General features: G+C 51.1%; 1 protein-coding gene across 4 annotated transcripts in view; it reads right to left on the bottom strand.

The window, feature by feature from the left end:
- Window positions 1-3,712: 3,712 nt before the first annotated feature.
- ccser2a (coiled-coil serine-rich protein 2a) overlaps window positions 3,713-21,764 on the bottom strand; it is a 34,230-nt gene continuing 16,178 nt past the window's right edge. Inside the window, exons 4-12 of one of the 4 annotated variants that reach the window (XM_029127005.3) lie at window positions 20,601-20,694; window positions 17,784-17,886; window positions 17,567-17,699; window positions 16,827-16,892; window positions 16,616-16,732; window positions 15,178-15,309; window positions 10,912-10,996; window positions 9,730-9,820; window positions 7,433-7,644 (exon numbers count right to left, since the gene is read on the bottom strand). In XM_029127005.3, coding sequence (XP_028982838.1) covers window positions 7,584-7,644; window positions 9,730-9,820; window positions 10,912-10,996; window positions 15,178-15,309; window positions 16,616-16,732; window positions 16,827-16,892; window positions 17,567-17,699; window positions 17,784-17,886; window positions 20,601-20,694 — 882 coding nt within the window. In that variant the 3' untranslated portion in view covers window positions 7,433-7,583. Of the gene's footprint in view, window positions 7,645-9,729; window positions 9,821-10,911; window positions 10,997-15,177; window positions 15,310-16,615; window positions 16,733-16,826; window positions 16,893-17,566; window positions 17,700-17,783; window positions 17,887-20,600; window positions 20,695-21,764 lie in introns of all 4 variants that reach the window. The other 3 variants (XM_029127006.2, XM_029127002.3, XM_029127004.3) reach the window with 3 other exon arrangements.

Raw genomic sequence — 21,764 nt, 5'->3', positions numbered from 1 at the left:
TTCAATTATGGGTCTGTCAAACGGGCCGAGAGTGGGAGCATCAACCACAGCCCCGGCATAAGGACTCAGGCTGGTAAAGTAAGTTTATAGCACACATAGCATGAATAATAAGACAGCAAAGTGATCAATCTCTGAGGTCTATTACTTTTATTCTGGCCAGATGGCCAAACAAGCTGCTGCTGTAAAAATTTCAAATTAGAAACAGTCCCCATCATACTTATTAGACATTCTCCAAAACCAGTGTGTGTGTGTGTGTGTGTGTGTGTGTGTGTGTGTGTGTGTGTGTGTGTGTGTGTGTGTGTGTGTGTGTGTGTGTGTGTGTGTGTCTGTTTTGACAGATCTCTCCACTCGGCGCTCCTCACTTGAGATCCGTGTTTATAAAATGGCATCTTCATTAAGCGGCCAGCTGCAGCAGCAGAGGTGCAGCACTGTATATAATATGTAATATATCGCTGCCTGGACAGACGGCGTGTGCGTGGGAAACTCGAATCCCTCCAAAAACAAACAAGACCAGCAAGAAAGAAAAGGGGCATTTTAGGCATATTTGAAGAGACACAAGAAGCGAAACATAAAAATAGAGAAATATTGGGATTCTGCCGGCTCCTCGGGTGCGTCTGGTATTCGGCAGGAGAAATAGCTTCTGCAGCAAAGGGCATAAAACTTTCATGGCTCTGTCGGGGTGCTGTGTTTCTGCTGGATTATTTATCAAATAGTAAGAAGTTGTTTATCACACGGTTAATCCTGCTCTGCTCAGGTAGAGGAATGGCATCTTCACATATATTGGACCTCATAATAAATATTAATACCTTTCACAGCAACATGAAAGCAAAGAAGGTAGAAAAAAACGAACGTGCCACATTAATTTGACCTAAGTGTGAAATAAGGTGGATGCTACGCGGCTCCGCGAGAGAGGCTTCGCTCTGATGTTTCTGGAAAAAACATGTGTGGCATAAATCATTTAATGAGGATATTATTAGGAATGGATAGAGCGGCGTCGGGATTCACCCGAGCTGAAAGACAACGGAGTCGGCACGGACGCGGCTAATAATCCAGCCAAACAGCGCGCCGCTGCCAAAACATCAAACCTCCCGCTCAGAGGAGCCGCGCGACGACAGGTCAGCGCTAATTGACCCCGTGAAACTTAAAGGGCATCGTCTGGGCTTCATAACAAAGTCATTATCTCATCCTAATTAATCCCTTTATGAGACACAGGCAACACCGGCCGCTTCCTGCTGTATGAAGTATGAGGCCGGCGACGCTGACCTGCCAGCAGCCGCTTTGTTTGGCTGGACGCATGCCACCAAACTACTAATGAGAACTTAATAAGGTTGATGTAGCTACAGGTAGCGGTTAGCTATGCAATCACTGTTTGTAATAAAATGTATAAATAGTATAAAAGCCTGAATTTATGGTTGGACAGATTTTATAGTGTTGAATTATAATAAAAAGAAAAAATAAACATTAGCAGTTCTTCATCTGTGTTCTGTAGTTCATTAAATACCGTCACTGCCGCTTAGTTTAAGCTAATCAGGACGGCAACGCTCCGCAATCAGAGTGTGCGCGTGAACTAAAGCATCCGAGTGAGGAGGTCCTGCCCCGGAGGAGCTTCGCGCCCAGCAGCTGTCAGGGGATCCAATTATGGTCATGTTCCTGTGCCGTCCCACGGCGCTCGCGCCGCGCCGTGTCTTTCCCCGCTAAACCTTCCCCCAAACGCCGCGGTCGCGCCGTCTCGCCTGCAGCGTTTCTGAATATTTGAAAGTATCGCCGGAGGACGGGAACGGAGCCGAAAACGTGGCCGCACGCCCCCGGTGGCACGAGGCGTCTGCGCTAAAGCAAACAGATTAAAAGCCCTCGGTGTCTTTGTCGCTGCTTAGGCGTTTGTACAATGTCACAGCCGGAAAAGTAAATGAACTGGAAATCCAAGCGAAACCTTCATTAATGCGTTATCTGACTCCAACATCTGGTGTTTTGTCACCCGTCTCTATGGGACAGAGCAAATGACTCATCAGACAAACTCCGCTGAGTGTTCTCTGGAGGCGGCGCTGTGACATTGTTTCTGCAGACGCCATTAAAGCGGACGCATGACGCGCCCAAACAGCGTTCAGCCGCGCGCTAACCATCAGGCCAATCACTTCCTGTTTAGCCGCGTCATACGTCTGATGGGACTGGAAACAGATCCACGCATCCCAACATGAGAACAGGAGGTTATTTACTGCATTCGACTAATGGGACCTGGGGGTTATTGATTTCTGCTTAACGGAGACCGCGTGCAAAATCTCGCTTAAAGAGAAAACCATTTTCAAAGCTCCTTAGAAGAATTTAATGGGTTATTGTGTGAAACCGTGAGCTCTGGATCTGAACAGGGAAATGGCCGCGACCTAACGCTTGACCCTCGTCGGTTTAGTTGGTGTGATGTGATTTACAGCGCACACCCGCCGTAATGGAAACGTGAGCGCAGTGTGGAACTCAATAACCGCAACACAACAAAGGCTGGCGAGCGACAATAACGCAACACACTGAAAATAAATAAATGACATTAGAAACCAAGCTCAGCAGCAGACACTGGACGTCTGCTGTGTACAGCAGGGACGTATGAAAGAAACATGGAGCAAACCAGGAGCATTAGAGCCTCGGATCTGATTAAAGACATGCATTTATGGCTCAAACATCAGAACTTTCAAGAACCCCCCCCCCCAAAAAACTGTGTTGGCAGGAGTGTAAGAGGAGGTGGTAACAGGCCTCAGAGCAGTTCAGCTCATAACTATCACGATGCTTATCTCATTACGACTAACTTCATCAGCGAGTGAATTAAGAAAATAAAAAAACATGCACACGCACAGAGAGGAGAGGGATCGAATTCACGAGTCTCATCAACACAATCAGAGAAGATCAGAGAAGCCAGTTCATCGACGTGAAGCAGGTCAGTGAGGTCCTCAACGTCCTCGGTTCCAGCCAATCAGGGAAGTCCTGGGATAACGCGTCACTACCTCTCAAACCTGATTGGTTGATTTACTAATTAAGTAGTTGTATTCATCCTCAACTCTGTTTGATCCGTTTATTATTGCTGAATATCTATTTTGCTCATTGGTTTAATTTTTTCCTTCACTCGTGACCTAGGAGGCTCCTCCTGATGGACGTCTGCTCTCTAAGCGCCGACCTGCAGCACTCCAAAATTACAACAGGGAAACTCTCCACGTCTCTGTCAGCTCGTGATAAAAGAGCTCACTTCCCCTTCAAGAGAAAACCTCTCTCACTCCATCTCCCACTTTCCCAAGTTAATGACAGTGTCACGCTACTCCCTGCACTCGGCAGGCTGTCACCCCACCCATCGCCTATGAAGCGCATAACCTCATTAGTCAGTGGACTATATGCAAGGTGTATGGAGGCCACGTGGTTCTTAATGAATAGAGATGAGCAGGCTACTTTGTTTAATTTATGTGACAAGATGGGGAATGTCTCTGCTTCAAGGCATCTCCTAAAGGATGGGACAATAAAACTCTATCTGGGCCCAGGTTTATCTGCTCTTATTTCTCACTTCATTAGCAGTGTTTCCTCAAAATTAAAGCGCCTACATTCGCGGTGGACACCCACGCTCCTCCGTCATCGCCAGAATATCCGGCAGAGTATCCGTGAGCAGTCCGATGCGCGCGTGATGAAATGAAGGGAAAGTTTAGGAGCTCAACTCAGAAGTGCTGCAGTAAAAACAAAGACGTGTTTAATAATCCGACTTTATTCGCAGAGAAAAAACAATCGGTGGAGCGAAAACAAGAGGAGCTAATTGATAATTGAGGTTCTTCTTCTGTCCGACATTGGCAGCTTTACGTTGATGCGTCTGAGCGCTGGTGGTGGTCAAACATTCCGATTAGTATCGCTCACTGTGACCATTGAAACCACTAAAGACGACACCTCTTTACTGGGAGGAGCCTTCACTACTGTCATGTACAGAGGAATTACAAGGAGGTGATGGAACAGACATGAAAGAAATGAAAGAAAAGTCAAATCAAATCTGCAAAATCAAAGTCTAAAGTCATTAAAGTGCTTCTAGTTGTAATTGTAACGCTTCATTTCCTTTTTATTCCCTCTCTCAAATGAACAGTAAAATGGCGACAGTGCTGAGAGCAGCTGATCCCGGAGGCCGTGTAGTGACAAACGTGCTCCGTGCACGTCGAGGGGGGAGAATGTGAGCAGCTACACTTACACATGCTTTGTCTGCAAACAAATCCAGCTGTGATGAAGCCGAGTACCGAAAAACACTCGACCGCAGGTATGAAAGCAGAGCTACTCCAAAAACAGGTAGGTTTGCAGTTTCAGGTACTTTATTTTACCGTCAGGAGCAGAGAAACGTGCTGCTAAACACAAACACATCATTCATTATTGTTCGCTTTAGCTAATTGCCTCTGCAGCCCATTCGCAGTCACTCAAATGAATCTTGGTCTCATTTTGGCTTCATTTTGGTCTCCACCAACGTTCGGGTTGAGCCCAGTGTGGGTCGACGTACGACGCACTAAAAGGCACAGTGATGCTTGGTAGAGCTCTGTCACGATTATCTGAAGCATTGCATGAACATCTGACCATCGGATCCTATTGCTGTGACCTGAAAGCAAAAACGTGTTGCAAATATAAACATTTTAGTAACTTCACTTCATGTCCTAATCATTTTCCTCCTCTGAATGAGCGAGTACAGGCTCTGTAACGACACAGACCCAAACGGCCGCTTTGGTTCCTTCCTGTTGTGCAGTGTGGCCTAACAATGTGGGCGTCCTCTCCCAACACAAAGCGAATCAACATCCTGCATTAGAATTGATCCAAGCTGCTGCAGAGGCCTCTCAGCCCAGTTGTGGTTTTGTTAGAGCATAGCTAGACGGATCGGCTCCACTGCCAAGCTGAGCGCGAGCATCGATCTGGAGACGGGGAATACGGCGCAGGGGGAGAGAGCGATGGCAGTGCCCGGCCTCGGCTGGCACGGGTCCGCGCTGGCCTGCGGGCAGACACACACGCACACGTGCACGCATACACGTGCACACGCATGCAAACGCGCACACACACAGAACTGAAAGAGACACACTAGCAGCCAGAGGTGTCTGGAGACACACACACACACACACACACACACACACACACACACACACACACACACACACACACACACACACACATTGATTTCCTGTTTGGCATTACTAAGCAGAGTGACACGGCTGAGAGGACTGGGCTATCCTCTGGACCACAGTGCACACAACTACCCCCCGTCCTCTGCACACCTCCATGACATTTTACAGACAGACGTTTACAAGCAGAAAAGCCGCCTAGAAACGTCTTATCTAGATCCTAACGCTTCCACTGTTTCACTACATCTTACTCCTGCCGCTCTTTATTGTGTGGATCTGTTTTTTGCTTTTGTTTTCGTTTTCATTAAAGGAAATAGGTTTTTCTTGGCTTCACGGCGCGCGGCTGACTGCTCGGCTGCTTTGGCACAATGCTGAGCCATCCGACAGGTAAACACACACACACACACACACACACACACACACACACACACACACACACACACACACACACACACACACACACACACACACACACACACACACACACACACACACACACACACACACACACACACACACACACACACACACCTCTGCCCGTTTCCAGGCTAATCTAGAGATAGCCATTGTTCTTGCCGCGGCGAACAGATGGATCAATGTGTGTTTGGAGAACTCATTTTGTGCGAGCGACGAACACAGCGCAAACACAGTGTTGCGCACTTTGTTATGAAATTAAGCGCGCGCCGAGGATTTATGTGCGTGTCGCTCTGAGTTTGTGCCTCCTCGAGTTTTGTCACAGTAGCTGTACGCGTCTGTAAAAGTTGAGCGTGTGACGCGTGTGTGTGTGTGTGACACGTGCATGTGTCTCTGTGTATGTGTGCGCGTGCACGTGCGTGTGCGTATTAGCGGGCGCAGCGGACCGGACGGGGCCCGCGGCGTACACCGAGCGGTCACGCAGCGTGACAGAGAGGAGAGCAGAGCCGCTGTCAGAAGGCCTTTTTAACACGCTGCTGCTCTCTGTTCGGGGACATTTCGGGAGCGTCTGACTGCGAAGAGGCCTCCGCGACCGCGGGATGAACACAGCTCTGCCAAACCCCCGCGGAAACGCCACCGAAGCCCCGGAGGCCGTCCACCTGGAGACGGGCGCGAGTACCTGTGATGTTCACAAAGAGAGGAAGCAGCGAGAGGAGGCGGCGGAGGGAGACGTCCAACACAAACCCTGGAAAGTTAGTTTGTTTCAACTCTAAATGTGTGATTAGAAATATTCTCATATCAAAGCAGAGGTCCCTTCAGAAACCAGAGGCTCTTCATGTGTGTTTGTGCAGGGACGTTGTACCTGAGCACTATTAAGTGTGTGAGCGCTTTAGCGCTACATGGTGGAGGCTCATTCTTCACCTAATTAGATCCTCAGCACCGGGCTGCTGCAGTGTTGTTCTCTACGAGTGGCATTCACACAGAAGCTCCGCTAACGGCGGCTGCAGCGTGGCTCCGACCCGGGGGCTCGGCTCCGGACCGCGTTCCCGCGTCTCCCCGGTTCTTTCAGCCTGCATTTTCATTCCGCCTCCCTGTTTCCGCCTCCCTCTACCCCCGGGGCCTCCAATACTCGGCAAAGGTCACGCTCGTGTCACCTGAAATGTTTAAGAGCAAGCGCGGCTGTGTGTCAGAGGACACAGCGCTGAGGACAAGTGAACTTAGACTCGTGATAACAGCCGGGGGGCGATTCAGAAACAAAACAAAACGCAGACGTCTCTGAACGGCAACGCTCGCGAAAAGCTACAGTAGTAAAGTGGATTTCTTCTTCTCCAGACTCCCCTCGGTCCGAGCGACCGGCTGCATAGATAACACGTTTAGCTCCTATTCAGTCAGGAGGGAAGTTCATCAGCAGTCACCAACAGTGGTTCTGTGGGGTTGTGAGCTGGGTTGGGGGTGAGGGGTGGGGGTTATCGGCGTCACAGCGATTCCAGTCTTAGGTTCTGACGGGTGGATTCTACCTCCTCAAGGATTCTTTGGCTTTGGGGATACTGGAGCGGCTCACAGGAGTCAAGGCTGAGGCCGACCCCGGGTCTTTGGGCTCCTCCAGGCTGTAGTCGGTGGACTGCGGGCGCCTGCAGCCGTCTGCCGGCCGGCGAGGATGAGGCAGCGAGGCGTCACACGGACCGGAAGCCTGCACCTGGGGCCCGGCGCTGAAGCAGGGGAGGCCTCTGGAGGGGGGGGGCAGCTGCTTGGTCCGGCCGGCCAGCGGCCCCAAGGAGCAGCCGGGCCTCAGAGGAGCCCAGCCACCGGCGCCCGCTGACCTGAGAGCAGGCAGGGACACGCGCTGGGGAGGGGCCTGCTGCCCGGAGGGTCCGGCACCGGCAGGTCCGGCACCGGCAGGGCCTCTCCTCTCGTACTGAGCCGCCGGTGTCGGACCGTCTCTGGCGGTCGCCCCCTGTGGAGCGGCGCCGAGGCGTCCGACGCAGCGGGCAGCGTCTGCGGGAGCTCCGTCCTCCGATCGGGTTCTTCGGAGGTCACTGTGGCCCGCGGTGGGGGGAGTTCTTACTAGCCTTCCCAGGTGGGGGTGCTCGCTGAGGCTGGGGTTGAAAGGCTGTAGTATTTGAGGCTACAGGAAGAAGAAAACAGATGTTAATAAAGTGACCGTGTACAAAAAGGAAGGAATCAGCTGCTCCTAAATGTTTCATAAATGTCTGGTTTTAATAGTCTCCTCGCCGCATTTCATCTCCACTCACTGAATATTTAGCAGCTATGAAGTAAAAACTGAACCAACTGCTTCCATTCTTAGATTATTTACACTCTAACACCACAACCCGCTTCTGCCGCCGCTCAGCGATGAGTCAGCATTTAAAGAAGCAGCAGCCTTGGCGTGCGAGCGTCTGGTCGTCCGTCGACTCGCTGCTGCAAAACGTTGGAGGCCGAAGCGGCTGAGAACACGCGGGGAATGAAACGCAGACCCCAGGGGGCGCACGAGGGTCCGATCCATTGGACGTCACAGCATTTCATTTCCTGCACGCCTCTAATTATCCCATGAGTTACTATTATTAGCCTATCACGCGTCTCCTCGCCTGGTTAGTCGGACGTCCGCTCTACAGCCGCGCTTCACGAGCTGCTCCTTCACAAACCACAGCACTGGCCTCTTCTATCTATATCTCTTCAGCAGAGGCTAAAGGACTCAAATCCACCTGGAACCGACCGAAGCTACTGAAAAGCATGAACACAAACATTTCCAGTGTGAGCTGAAAGTAAAACAATCTCGGAGGATGTGAAACTACACTTCAGCCTGTTTCCACCATCGCTCGTCCGCGGCGAGTGGGAGGAGATGTCCATGACCACAGCTCCATCTCCTGGTGCCCCACCACCATGCGTCCTCGCTCCCCCTCCCCTTCTAATCCTGCTCTTATCATGATTTACCTTCAATAATAAAGTTTAATGTTACAATTCAAAAATCCACAATCTATGGGTGATGGATGCAGCATCGTTGGAAGGTTGAGTGATATCTCTACTCATACAGTCAGTACGATTTTCTATTTTGCTTCCTGTCTCATTCACATAACAAAACACACTGACACATACATTATATGAATCCTATCTGTACGAGACGTCTTTAATTGACGCCTCTGTGACATATTTATAGCTGACACACCTGGAGGCTTTTGTTACTGATGCAACGCACTGCATCTATAGTCGCTAATAATTAGCTCCTACCACCGCCTGTCACACACACTAGGAATTTGCAGGACGCTCAGGGTTTAAGCTTTTTGCTGCGCTGCCAAGAAATAGGAAATATCTCGGCTCACTAATAACAGCGATTGCTTTAACAGACAGTTTAGCAAAAAAAAAAAAAAAAGGGCCGATTTGAGGCAGCTGGAGGATGCACCGTCACATTTCCTCCTCAGCGTCTCTCCTTGTGAGAAATGGAACGTGGTAAAAAACAAAACAGGAATTTGAAGGAGGGTGTAAATAATCCCCTTATGTCTGCGGGAGGGCGACGGGATTGGCGCACACAGGCACAGGAGAACCGCTGTACGGCGCCGCTCCGTGTCGGAGCTAGATTAGGCCTCATGCTATCATTCGGTATAAGTGGTTGTGAAAATGGTGGTGTAGATTGCGTTTGAAAATAAAGCTGTGGGAAGCGCTGAGAGCAGGGGATGTGTGATTACTTAGATTTGTCTTTGGCTCGCTGTTACTAAAGGCTTTGATAGGGGAGACACAAGGTTATTCTTAAATGCTATTCCTTTCACCGCACGTATTCCAAGGTAAGCACAAAGAATAATAAAAGAGCCACTCGACGAATACAATACAGACAAACTCTCAGCCGTCACTGCATGCACAGCACTTCCTGCAGGACGCTATGTACTGAACTGTACGCACACAGGATGGAAGAAATAAACACAGATGTGAAACTGAGAATACGCACACAAACGCAGAGCACGATTTACAAAATGAAGAAAATGAACTCGAGCGACTTTTACCGTGACCCCGGTAAAAGCTGTGACTCCTCCCGTTACAAGAGCAGAACAAAGTTTCCAGAACACACACACACACACACACACACACAGTCAAAGTGAACCCCCCGGCGCAGCGCATGCAAATGAAGAGATGAGAGGCCATGCTTCTGTCAGACCGCAGCCCGGCGTGCAGGAGCTGGGGTCAACGTGGAGGAAGAGGTGGAAACTCAAAGTTACTGTACCACGCCGTGTCAGTGAAGTACCGCACTAGCTGCTCCACTCCTTGCCAACGGCAGAATGTGTGCGGCGAGGAAAGACAACACGGGACATCCACTGAGTGACAGATTAAAGGAGGCGCGATGAGGAGAGAGAGAGAAAGCAGAGGTTAAAAGCGCGGCAGAAGCCGTGGGATTGCGACGCGGTCCAGGAGAAGACCACGCATTAGCGCCACAAAAGCAGGCAACTCGAGGCGACGCTGCTGAAGGAGCCCGGCTCCCAAACTGGAAGCTGCTATTTTCATTCTCAGCGACCTTTATTGCTGGCAAGAAGTCGTCGCTGGTTTGTTTACAGCCAGAGCTCCCAGCGGGGGGCCGAATATTAGCACTTTATCAGTACAACAGAAATACACTTTCCTCCCAACTGTCCCGCGTCCTACAGCTAAATATGACTGGTTATATTAGTAGGTTTCTGCTCTTAGTGCTTCAGTCTGCTTTTCTTCCTGCTTTTATTAAACTGCACTGGACGTGAAAGCTCTCTGGATAAACGCTGGGCTGCAGTCTTGTCAGGATTGTTTTCATACTGCAAATAGACTTGATATTTAAATACACCTGTGCTTCTCTTCCATCACCATCCCTCTGTGGGAGCTGAGTCACACCTGCGCGGATAAAGCCTCGCAGCATGGGCGCTCTCTCCTCAGACGCTCTGATATGTGAATATTCTAAGGGGCCATTTAGCGGCTGTCATTCATTGTGTGTTATCGACGCAGCGCAGTAGAGAAGCTTTGCGGTGAGTTGCGTAAGTTTATTGCAAGAAATGAGTTGGGGGTTAGATTTATACCGTAGGTTTAGAAAGTCAATAGTGTAATAGTGTGTCAATAGAATGAAATAAGACAAAAGATATTAGACATTTAATAAAGGAGAGGTTAGGCTAAAAACAGGCAGTCGGGAGATAACAAGAATAATTAGCAAGGTACAAGAAGGGACCCTGTGTTAAATGAAACAAATGGTTATTTTCCACATTACTAGTCTTGTTCTAAATTAATCTAAAAGTAAATATACAGCACAAATTGTCCTATAATTGCACAGGGAGGGAAATAAATGCCACCAGTGCTAATTGAGAGACTTTTAATTGGAGTAAAAGTTGTTGGGGCTGCGTGCGGAGTTAACGGGAGAGGGAGAAGCGGCAAAAGGGTGTTAGTGACTCACTGAGTGTGCGCTGGGGCGCGGTGGCGCGGGCCACGCCCTGGTGCTGTGCCTGCCACGGGGACAGCGAGGGGTGGAGCAGCACAGCCTACGCAGAGAAACACAGAGGACAGGAGGCGTGACACACACAAAGGCGCGGGGACGCACAGTCACACATCAACAACAACAGCAACAGCAGCAGCAACGCACCGAGCGGCGCTTCTGCCCATCGGACAGGATTTCTCACTGACTGACACCATGTTACAGCTCAATCATCATCCTATCGCACATCAGCCACCAGGGGAGCAGCTGTCTTTCGGTTGGGTTTCTCTCCGGGCCGCTCTGAAAACCAATTTTCCTGCTGTATAATTGTTCTTTCTGCACGCACGCACACACACACACACACACACACACACACACACAGAGTCAAATCCGTAATGACCTCTCGCTGGGTGTGCTCGAAGAGGATGCTAAAAAGTTAGATGACGGAGAAGAGGTAAACAGGCTTCAAGAGGTGAGACGACGAGCGGTGGAGGATGAGAGAGGGGAAGGGAGACACTTCCCAGCGTGAGGAAGGAAGCCCGAGCTCGGCCCGGCCCGGCCCGGCCCGGCCCCCGTCCTTCGGCCTCGGCGGGAGGTCTGGGCTGCAGCCTCTCGTCAAGGAAAAACCTCGGGCGATGAGGAGGAGAGGCTGCGTCGGAGGGCTCTCCACTGATCCTGACAGAGTCCGGCTGCTTTATTAGGCCTCGGCTGCAGCTCAGCCTGTCAATTCTTCACGCTCCCATCCCTGTAAAGGCTCTTCAGTGAAGGCCCATCAGAGCTTCAACAGCGCAGAGAGGCAGCAACCGGGAAAAAAACACACACACACACAAGTTTTCATATTCCATCCACTTCATCAAAACTTCTTTTATTTCCCGCCCACCAGCGCAGAGACCCTGGGTTTGATGGCTGCTGCAAACACTTCCAGCGCCTTTTTCAGGGAGAGCAGGTTATTTCTCTCCACTCGTGACTCCTTTGTAACCGCGGCAGATTAAACCACCTACAGGGTCCAACGTCCACGACAGCAAAAAAAAAGAAAAAAAAAAAAAAAACGCGACAGCGGGTTTGGGCTCAGGGCGAAAAACCAAAGCAAAACGAGCGAACAGCTGCTTGAACGACACGTCGCGCCGACGCCGGACGCGGAGAAAAGGTCAGAGCAATAACAAAGAAGGAGCGCAGCAGAGCAGCCGAGGCTCAAATATCATTGGGGAGCAACTATTGTCCCACATCGGCGGCGGTGCGGCACGTTCACTCGAGGCCCCTTTCAAAATAAAATACACTCTCAGGATTCATGAAACTGTCCTAGTCCCAAAAGCAGATGGAGAAAGTTGGCAAAGTAGGACAAGAACTTAGAAGTCAAGTAAAAGCTGTTCTTTGTAATCCTGCAACCTTTTCACGGCACGGCAGGAGTTTTTATAAGGAACCACGATGCTGTGTCCCTACAACGGCCTCTCTCTGCTTCGAGCCGCTAATCCACCGCGTAGACACACTGCTGTGGGCCGCCGCCGCCGCCGCTAATACCTCGGCTCTGACCGCCACGTCCCACTCCGCCGACTTCGGCAATTAAATGCTCACCTGTGCGGAGCGGCCGTGGGAGCGCGTGCTGGTCACGGTGCGTCTGCTGCCAAGTGTGCGCGTGCGTTTGTGAGGCCGGTGGAAAAGGGGGGGGGGCGTGGAGGCGGCGTCGGGAACCCGAGGGGAGGAGACCTTCCGCCGGCAGCTTAACACCGATGAGTGACCCCGTTCGATCGCCCCCTCTCTCTCCCTCATCTGATTATAAAACGCCAGACGTCGAGCGACGTCAAAGACGGGGCGACGAAGTCGACAAAACACACGCACACACACACGCGAGGAAGGAAAGAAGCCACTGACGCGTGTCCGACAGGAAACAAACGCAGGAGTAATAAAAAGACACAAAGGGAGGCGAGAGAGGAGAAGATGATGAAGAATATGTTTCAAAGGCAGAGAGGGAGTGGGAGGAGAGCTGTAATTATCCTTTCTGCCTGCCACTGATGAAACACTGCCTGTTGTGTTGCCATTGTTTCACCGCTGCGTGTTTGTTTATCTGGGTTATTAACGGGATCGGCTCCTCCGTCCTCCGTCGGCTGAACTCATTGTTCCGCCGCCGTGCACTCCCGCGCCAGTGACACACGTGACACGTCCCACTCGCACTCGAGCGCACGCGGACGACCGGCGTGCGCACGCGCCACACCTGCGTGCACTAATTATCCTGCTCACGTTGCGTTTGTGTGGTAGGAGAGAAGTCGCGGGAAGGATTTCTGTTGGCGGGAACATTTTCCCCCGACAGTCTGACATTTACATTGGCGCTAGTGTCGGTCCACGTCCCGCTGCGAGTGTGTCCAACACTGGTCAGTATCTTGTCATAGGACAGATTCAGACCATATTTTAGGACTGTGTTTCCCCTTGAGCTTCTGGGTTTAAAATTGGATTGTACAGAGATTGAAACAGGCGTCAGCGGGAGCCGGCGCCTAAAGCGATGCTGCCAAAGCCTTCAGAACCGCCAAGTTAGGAGACGAGTACAAACGGCGAAAGGCGGGCTGTTTCTTAGAAAAAATAGCGAGGAGCTGCTCCCTCGGAGAGAACATACAGTATAAACTCCTTGAAGATGCCGCATGAATAATGAACCGTAACCGTTTAATCGCCAGCAGCGCAAGGTCAAAGGTCGCGACCCCGCGCTTTTGTTGCGCTGCATCCGAGTTCGGCGGCGCTCGTAAACCCGCGGTCGGGCTTTTGGCAGCTCGCGTGGAGGACGAGGATCGGCCCTAGACCTCACGCTGAACTGATAAGGCAACTCGTTATCAGCTTTAAAGCTATAAAAAGATTACAGCTGCTGCCCTTTGACATCAAGATTGTTCTTGGCTGATCCTTTCAGCTCAGCCATCGCACTGCTATCACCAGGCCAGAGATGCTCCTCAGTGCTATGATACAGCGGCGCTTTAAATGTCAGAGGAGACGCAAATCAACAGAAAAGGGCAGCAAAATAAATAAAAAAAAGACGACACCGAGTGTTTGTGTGTTGGAGAAGAACTACTGAAAAGTGGAGTAAAGAGAGACTCGACAAAAAAGGCGAGAGGGGGGAAATAATATTTGCGGAAGAAACGACGAGGGCGAGAAACGACGCCGCCGTCAAAGAGGCGGAGTGGAAAAAACACAATGAGCGCCGAGGAAACAGGAGGTGGAAGCAAGGAACGCCGTGAGCCGCCGCCGCCGCCGCTGGTGTTAACGCTGCCAGCGCGACACCAAAGAGCTTTGATAGCATCTAAAAGCGAAAGCGCCCGAGAACGAGAGCGCCGTCCTTTGTGTTCGCTGTTTACTCTCTGCTCCATTTTCTTCTCACATTGTCAAAACAAAATAAGCGCACAAAAAGCCGCGGCTCACCTTTCCGAGCGATTGTTGGGCTCCGAAAACGGTAAATGTCACTAAAATAATGTGTTTGTCCTCGCGCCGCGGCGCTGATGACACATCCAGGTGAATTGAAGGAACGGGGTGTGTGTGTGTGTGTGTGTGTGTGTGTGTGTGTGTGTGTGTGTGCGTGTGTGTGGGTCGCACGGAGCCCGGGCACGTTTCATCCACCCGCCACCCCAGGTCACGTACGCTTCCGCCCGCCGAGATGATTCCCGTGGAGCGCGGCGAGCCCTGCTTTGATGGTTGCCATGGCAACTGCTAAGGCAGACGCTCGGCCGCCGGGCACGGGCCCGCTGTAGTCCGCGAGCCCGTCACGGAGCGACGCGTCCGGCTCCGGCCGGCCGCGGCCTCGTCTCGCATCCACCAATTATTACTAATGGAACCTGGAAGTCTCCGCGGCGCGTGGATTCACTGGTTTTCCTTCTCCCGTGCTTTTTAGCGCGCGCGTGCCACCTTTTCGGCTGAGAGCAGGTCAATTAGGGGAGTGTTTACCAGGCACCCTGCCTGTGGCACTCCTGCTACTCAATCGATTCCTGGATGCTGCACCGCATACTAGAGGCCTGCTATTGAACACACTAAACACCTATTCTATCCATCTCCATCTCCATCTCCTCTCTTTCTCTTTGTATCTCTGTTTATTAGCTGCTTTTCTGCTTTTCCCTCTCTCTGACAAGCTAATAAAGTCGATTCCACAGAGATGACGCGCTGTAGTCGTCTAAGAATTCAGACGGCGACAGAACAGTGGGGGGGGGGGGTTATCACAATGAGAGCGGCTGCAGACAGGTGGAGTCCTGCTTCCTGAAACAGAGCGCAGTCTGGACTCACTGCATGGTTGGCTGCTCGGCCGCACGTCTGGGTGGCCTTGTCACACTGATGCTGCAGCCGCCTGTCCGCCTGTCTGTCGCTCCGTCCCAGCGAAGAGGGCGCCCTCTGCTGGTGGCACTGACACCTGACCTGCTGAGCCGAGGCAAAAGATAAAAGAGGCAGTGAGGAAGGCTGTTTTTTATCCGACATCTGAACGCTGCATAATTCATTGTTGTATCTTTTTGCTTGCTGCTTCTGATACAGCGCTGCTTAAAAGCCTAAAGGATACTTAAACAAACAAATCAAACTGAGGCAAAACTTCAAACGGCTGTGAAGGCAGTGTTTCCATGCATCTGCAGCCAAAGTGCAATTACAACCACTTCAATTAAACTTTTACATCATAAAAGGACAGAAGCTTCAGAGCAATGAAAAAAAAGAGGCTTAATGCAAATATTCACCTGACCTCCACCTCCCATTTTATTTAGACGGCAACTTGACGTGATTAGCCTTTTAAATTCACTTTATTTGAGAACATATAATATTTTGTAGTATAACCCACTAAATAAATAGCAGGAAAACATCAGTATCCTGAACTAAATCTATAACGGCCCACATCTATTCAGGTTCATAGTAATGGTAACAGATTTCAGCATCCTCATGACCCGCGTGTGGCTTCAGGTGCCCGCGTGCTCGGCGGCTAAACATCTCCACTTCCCTCACTCGTCGTTTCAACTTTCCTCTACACTCATTAACGTCAGGCGCACATCTCAAACCACAGAATTCTCGCTTTCCCTCCTCCCGCCGGCTCGCGGAGGGCGAGGATGCAACAGCGTGATTGGGGAGCGGGGGGGGGTCAAAGAACCTCAGCGCCGGTTCTAATTGGAGGCATCGCATGCGGCGCAGAGACCTGCGGACGGGCCTTTATTTGACATTTTGGTATTTCCCAATGCAGCGGGGATCTGAATAATGTCAGTCAGGCACACGGTTGTTTGGCTAACAAGGGAGCCTGGCCGAGACACTAATGAATGTTAGAATAGAGCTGGAGCCGGCTGAAAGCAAACAGAACGGAGGTTATTGGTAGGCAGCTCTGACCACGCAGGCCCAGAGAACAGCCATGCAGGAGTCCAGCCACGCGGCCGGCGGCGGCCGAGCTCCCACCTACGATGAAGGGGACCCACCATTTAAAAGCTACAGCGCGGATCTGTAAACGCTTCACTTGGCTTCGGTGCTCGTTTCCCGGCCTGTTATTCTGTAACGTGCCACAAAGCACGGGGTGATTGTGTTTATAGAAAATAATTGTCCTTCCTCATTACTATGAACAGGAAACACTGGACTTGTTTGACTTCTCATGTACTGAATTTAAAACCTAAGGCAACGGCAGAAATAACTGGGAAGCATCGAGGGTCGAGTGCAGCTGAGTCCCCAACACAAACTAGACGTCTGCTTCACACCGCCTCACCTGCTGATGCTGCTGCTCCCGGAGCTGCTGGCACTGTAGCGTGAGCTGAGCAATGGTCCTGTCCCGGCTCCTCAGCTCCCCTCTGAGCGCCTGCACCTCTTTAATCAGCTCCTGCAACTGACCCACAACACACAACCGCTGCACTGACGGCGGGGAGCCTCCGCTGAATGTGGAAGGTCAAAGGTCGAAGGTCGTGGGCGGAGCTTCTTACCCGTGACGCGGCGGCGCCGTCTTCGGCCTCCTCGGGAACATCTGCTGGAGAGTCAGTATCCTCGAGCTGGAAACAAACAAATACACACACACGCGGGGGCGCCGTGAGCCGGATCAATGACAAGCGCCTCAGGCCTCAGCGCCTCAGCAGCAACACCTCACGCTGTGGAATTATTTTACTCTTTAATGCAAACGCTCTGCAGACCCTGAACTGTCAGCCGGAGGCGGAGCTGCTGAATGCGGTGCTGAAGTTATTTTTACTAAAGACAAACACTTCCTCAGCTCTGCTTTATTAAAATATTATTATTTATACAGTATATTTAGAAAAATAAAATAAGAAAATTAATCATGGGACGTCACAGCCCAAAATTATCTCCTGAAATTCAAATTCAAAGTCAAATATTTGAAAGCTAGTTACTAATAAACCTTGATTTATTTTGAATCTATTACTGGTAGTTAGTTGCTTTTCATCGGCTGCTTCCAACGTCCACTGGATCACAGGTGAGTGACGAGCACCTGTGATCCAGCACCACTGTGGGTAATCAGTGCTGTGCTGGCGGTCTGGCTGCCGGCACCGTGAAGGCAAATTTGCATTGAGCAACGCTGAGGGCGTGTTTACCCAATGGCTTCAGTGTTTCTATCGAACATGGCCTCTTTCATTTATCCCCACTCTCCACGTTCCCCAGGGAGCATCACTATCATCACTGTGGTGCCGATGCAAACACGAGCACGGGTCCGAACCTTGAGCAGCGCCTTGAGCCTCAGCAGCTGGTTCCTGAGCGAGCTGCAGTCCTGCGTCATGTGTTGGAGGGTGACTTCGTCCAGCGGCATCCTCGGAGCCTTGACGTCGCCGTGGTGCTGCGAGAACTGGGCCCTGGGACCGGACGGGGGCACACAGACACAGTCAGAGTGGCGCCGGGTCATTCCTCTGGTACCTTTGACCCGTCCACCCACGCACCTGCTGCCGCGGCAGGACGGCCCGGCCCAGCGGGGGTGCCTGCGGCGCTGGCCCGGCCGGCCGGCCCGCTCCGAGCGCTCCGTGCAGGACATCCCGTCGGCGTCTGTGTGGGGAGAATTCAGCACACGATGAGCAGAAGTGGAGCGGGAGCTGGAGAACACGATGCTATCGTGTTCTTTGGCGAGGTACAGAGAAATGCAGCCGCACGGGAGGGAGCCGGCACAGATTTGCAGATAAAAATCAGCCGAATTGTGTTTCGCCTCAAGCAAACAGTGCATGACTGAGAGACCTTTCTTCACTGTAATAATGCATGCAGCTGCATATACATCCTAGCATACGAGCTGCACAAACTCTGATCCATCTGTACATTTATTTTGTCTGCACCACATACACAAACCCAGGGTTAGGCCCCATTTCAAGAACCGCTGCACAAATATGCAGCATTTAGCAACAGGCACTCGTACAGAGCTGTAGAATAACAACTACAACAAGTACAAAGCAAGACCTCCAAGAAATCAAAAAGACCTTAAACATGTTCTGTGCAGTATTGAGAGCAAATGATAAAAAGCGATGAAGAGAAAGAGAGAGACAGGAACGCTGGCAGACTGAAGGAGCCGGTTGCAGGAATGCAGCAGTAGTGGTTCAAATACTTTACCCTGAGTGTCACCACATAGCACAGGAGCAGACAGCCTGCTTCACGCTGAACCGTTACATTCCAGGAAACCCGAGCGCTCTCGCAAAATCCCACTCAAAAAGTCTTCCACCGAGTTAGACAGTGGGAAAATGTCCCAGCTGAAAACGAAAAGATCGCAAAGTCAGAGAAAGGACTGTGTCCTTGTGTCCGGTCAGCTGGTGAGACGTCCAAGGGCCAGAGAGGGAGAGCAGCCCCGCTGCCTTCACATCCTGTCTGCTTCCGTCTTTGTTGACAGCCCTGTTTTTCTGGGAACTCCCTAGGAACTGGAGCTGCGGCCAGAGAGCAGCTGAGGGAACTGTTTGTGTCCAAGCGCGGAGGTCACTGAGGCGGCCGGCAGAAGACAGGCTGGGCCCCGTCCCCAGTCAAGGGACCTGACAGCTGGAGGAAACACCACACGAGGCCCCGCTTCCCCTTCCCGCCCCTTCTTCCTGTTTTGTGGCAGAGTCGGCCCGTTCAGGAGGAAGAGAACACCGTTCCCTCCCAGAGCTCCCAGAGCCTGCCCTGTGGGCTGGATCTAATCGGACACCTCAGCCGGGCTTCACTTTCAGCGCCTCACGTTACACCAGGTCCGGCCGCGACGCCGAGAGCTAAATATACGGCCGCTTCCCAACAAGGAGGATGACACACTCCTCTGGCCTCGTCTCACGGCCGGACTCCCTCTCCAGACAAAGCCCTCACTGTTTACACTGGGAACGATGGCATCGGGCACGTGACGGGAATACGCAGCAGCCAGTTCATCACATACGGCCAGCTACACCCCAGGAAGCCCACGCTACAGCCCACGCTACAGCCCACGCTACAGCCCACGCTACAGCCCACGCTACAGCCCATAATACAGCCCACGCTACAGCCCATAATAGAGCCCACGCTACAGCCCACGCTACAGCCCACGCTACAGCCCATAATAGAGCCCACGCTACAGCCCATAATACAGCCCACGCTACAGCCCACGCTACAGCCCACGCTACAGCCCACGCTACAGCCCATAATACAGCCCACGCTACAGCCCATAATACAGCCCACGCTACAGCCCATAATACAGCCCATAATAGAGCCCACGCTACAGCCCACGCTACAGCCCACGCTACAGCCCACGCTACAGCCCACGCTACAGCCCACGCTACAGCCCATAATAGAGCCAACCCATACATTCTGAGAATGCTCACTTCTTGCTCCAGCTTTGTTTGCAGCCGGTGGTTGGACTGGTCGACCACTGCTGCATCGATCGCAGCGAGGTCCATTAAATAAACAATGGACGTACGGCTGCACGTGTACATGTGTGATTCCCATGGAAACAGTCCTATCCAACGCTGGTGGCGTGTTCCGGCGCTCAGGAACGACTTGTGTGACACACCAGCAGCCCTGGATGTGGAAACGCTGCATCACATTCCAGCCCGATGAAGCCTTAATGACGGCGTTAACGCTCCCGTCACCTGAGCCGCTTTAACGCCATCAACGTGACCGTTTCACTCACTTCTGACGAGATCGCTGGTTGATTGCGTTACGGAGTGGACAAAGACGCCTGCGCAGCCTCAGGTAGTCGCCGCGCCGGAGCGGGTGAGGGGTGTGATGTGTGAACAGTGAGCTATTAAAGCAATCATTCCAACGCGCTGCTGTCGTCACGGCAATCAAATGTAAACTTAGCTCCTATTAAAGCGGCGGATGTGTCGCTGCCATATGCAAGTGCATCTGTTCGTATGAGCAGAGGCTCAACGCTTCCCCAGGTCAGATCCCTAGCTGTCAGTCAAAGGCAGCTGCGTGGCGGCGGTGCCGCTGTAAATTAATGACTCCTCGGCGAGTAAATGTTAAAAAAATAACACAAATAACAGACAGGAGGCAGGCTAACGACTGTACCGCTGCAGAGGCAAATCTGCAAACCAAGGCAAAGCAGGATTCAATTTATTCAAGCTATTATACGCCATCGAAGGGCTCGGCTTGAAATAGAAAGCTCCGACCTTGATAATACATTAATTTACAATTATGATCAGAGCAGCTTTAGCTGTAGGTGTTCGCTTATGAGAGTGTAATGGACAACCTCCAGCCAATGAGACGGAGGCGTTGGTCGTAGTGGAAGAACCAGTGTGTGTGTGTGTGTGTGTGTGTGTGTGTGTGCGCGCGCTGACCGTGCACGCCGTCCTCTGGCAGGTCCACATCCAGCATGAGGTCATCATCATCCAGCTCTCCACTTCCCAGAGGGTCAAGGTTGTTCAGGATATCCTGGGAAACCACAGGAAAAGGTAGAGCTCTCTTCGTTTCACGGCGTTAGGCAACGCTACGCGCACACTACAGGCACATTACAGTGCATTAGAGTCATTACAGGATTTCGCCTCGGGCCAAAAATGTTGCAGTGAAACAGTTAGGAGAGAAATATCCAGCCATCAGTGAACATATATGTAAAACTCTGCACAGATCCAGAATTAAAAATCCCCACCAGCCTGTGGCCTTGTGGACATATTTATGCATGACACATCATTTTGAAACTGCATGTGCACAAACCTAATTCCAACACCTCCAATTAGCCTGAAATGGGTTTTTAATTTTCTTTTCACATTAACCAGACGAGAACGCAGCCTCTCGCTGTTTTGCTCCACTTTCAAGTAGAAGATGTCGTAACTTTCAAGCGTTAGCGTGCAAACGTTTCATTTATGCTGCGACACTTGATTTATTTACATGACTTCATCCTTCACCGCTACATTAATGCACACAAATAATCACATTATATAGACACAGTCATAATTGTCATAGACGCCATCGGTTATTTACTGTTATGTTCAGTTCTATTTCCAGTCCCCGTGTTTCATCATCCACACTAACAATATAAAAAGCACCATCGGTGGCTTTTCCTGCGACGCTTCACGTGATTATCTCACTGCGACAGCGTAACGGGAGGAAGGCGCTTTTATTCCATATAACACAACAGGCTGGAAAATATCACTCAATTATGAATGATAATACAGAACGCTTTGAAAAAGCCCTCGTAACTGCCTGCAAATATGGAGCTAGTCTGACTGCTCCGCCGCCGCCGCCGCCGTCTCCCAAATAATTCAAAGCATACCCAAAAGCAAGGAATGAATCAGTAGTTCAAAGCTTTATTTTTCAAGGCAATTTTGTGCTTCACAAAACTAAATTGATAGGACTCTGACTAGAAGACAAAAGCATAACATTACTCATTACTGAAAAGCTTGTGCGCCGCACGATAACTGACTGTTACTCAGCATTTCAGACTTAATGTGGATGGAATGAAATAAACAAAACACACTTCTCGTGTCCCAAACACTGAGTGAAGC

This window comes from Betta splendens, chromosome 15 (genome assembly GCF_900634795.4).
Source record: "Betta splendens chromosome 15, fBetSpl5.4, whole genome shotgun sequence".
Classification (NCBI taxonomy): Eukaryota; Metazoa; Chordata; class Actinopteri; order Anabantiformes; family Osphronemidae; genus Betta; species Betta splendens.
The sequence above is the reverse complement of the archived record's forward strand: the minus strand, read 5'-3'. Positions and strand labels throughout refer to the sequence as shown.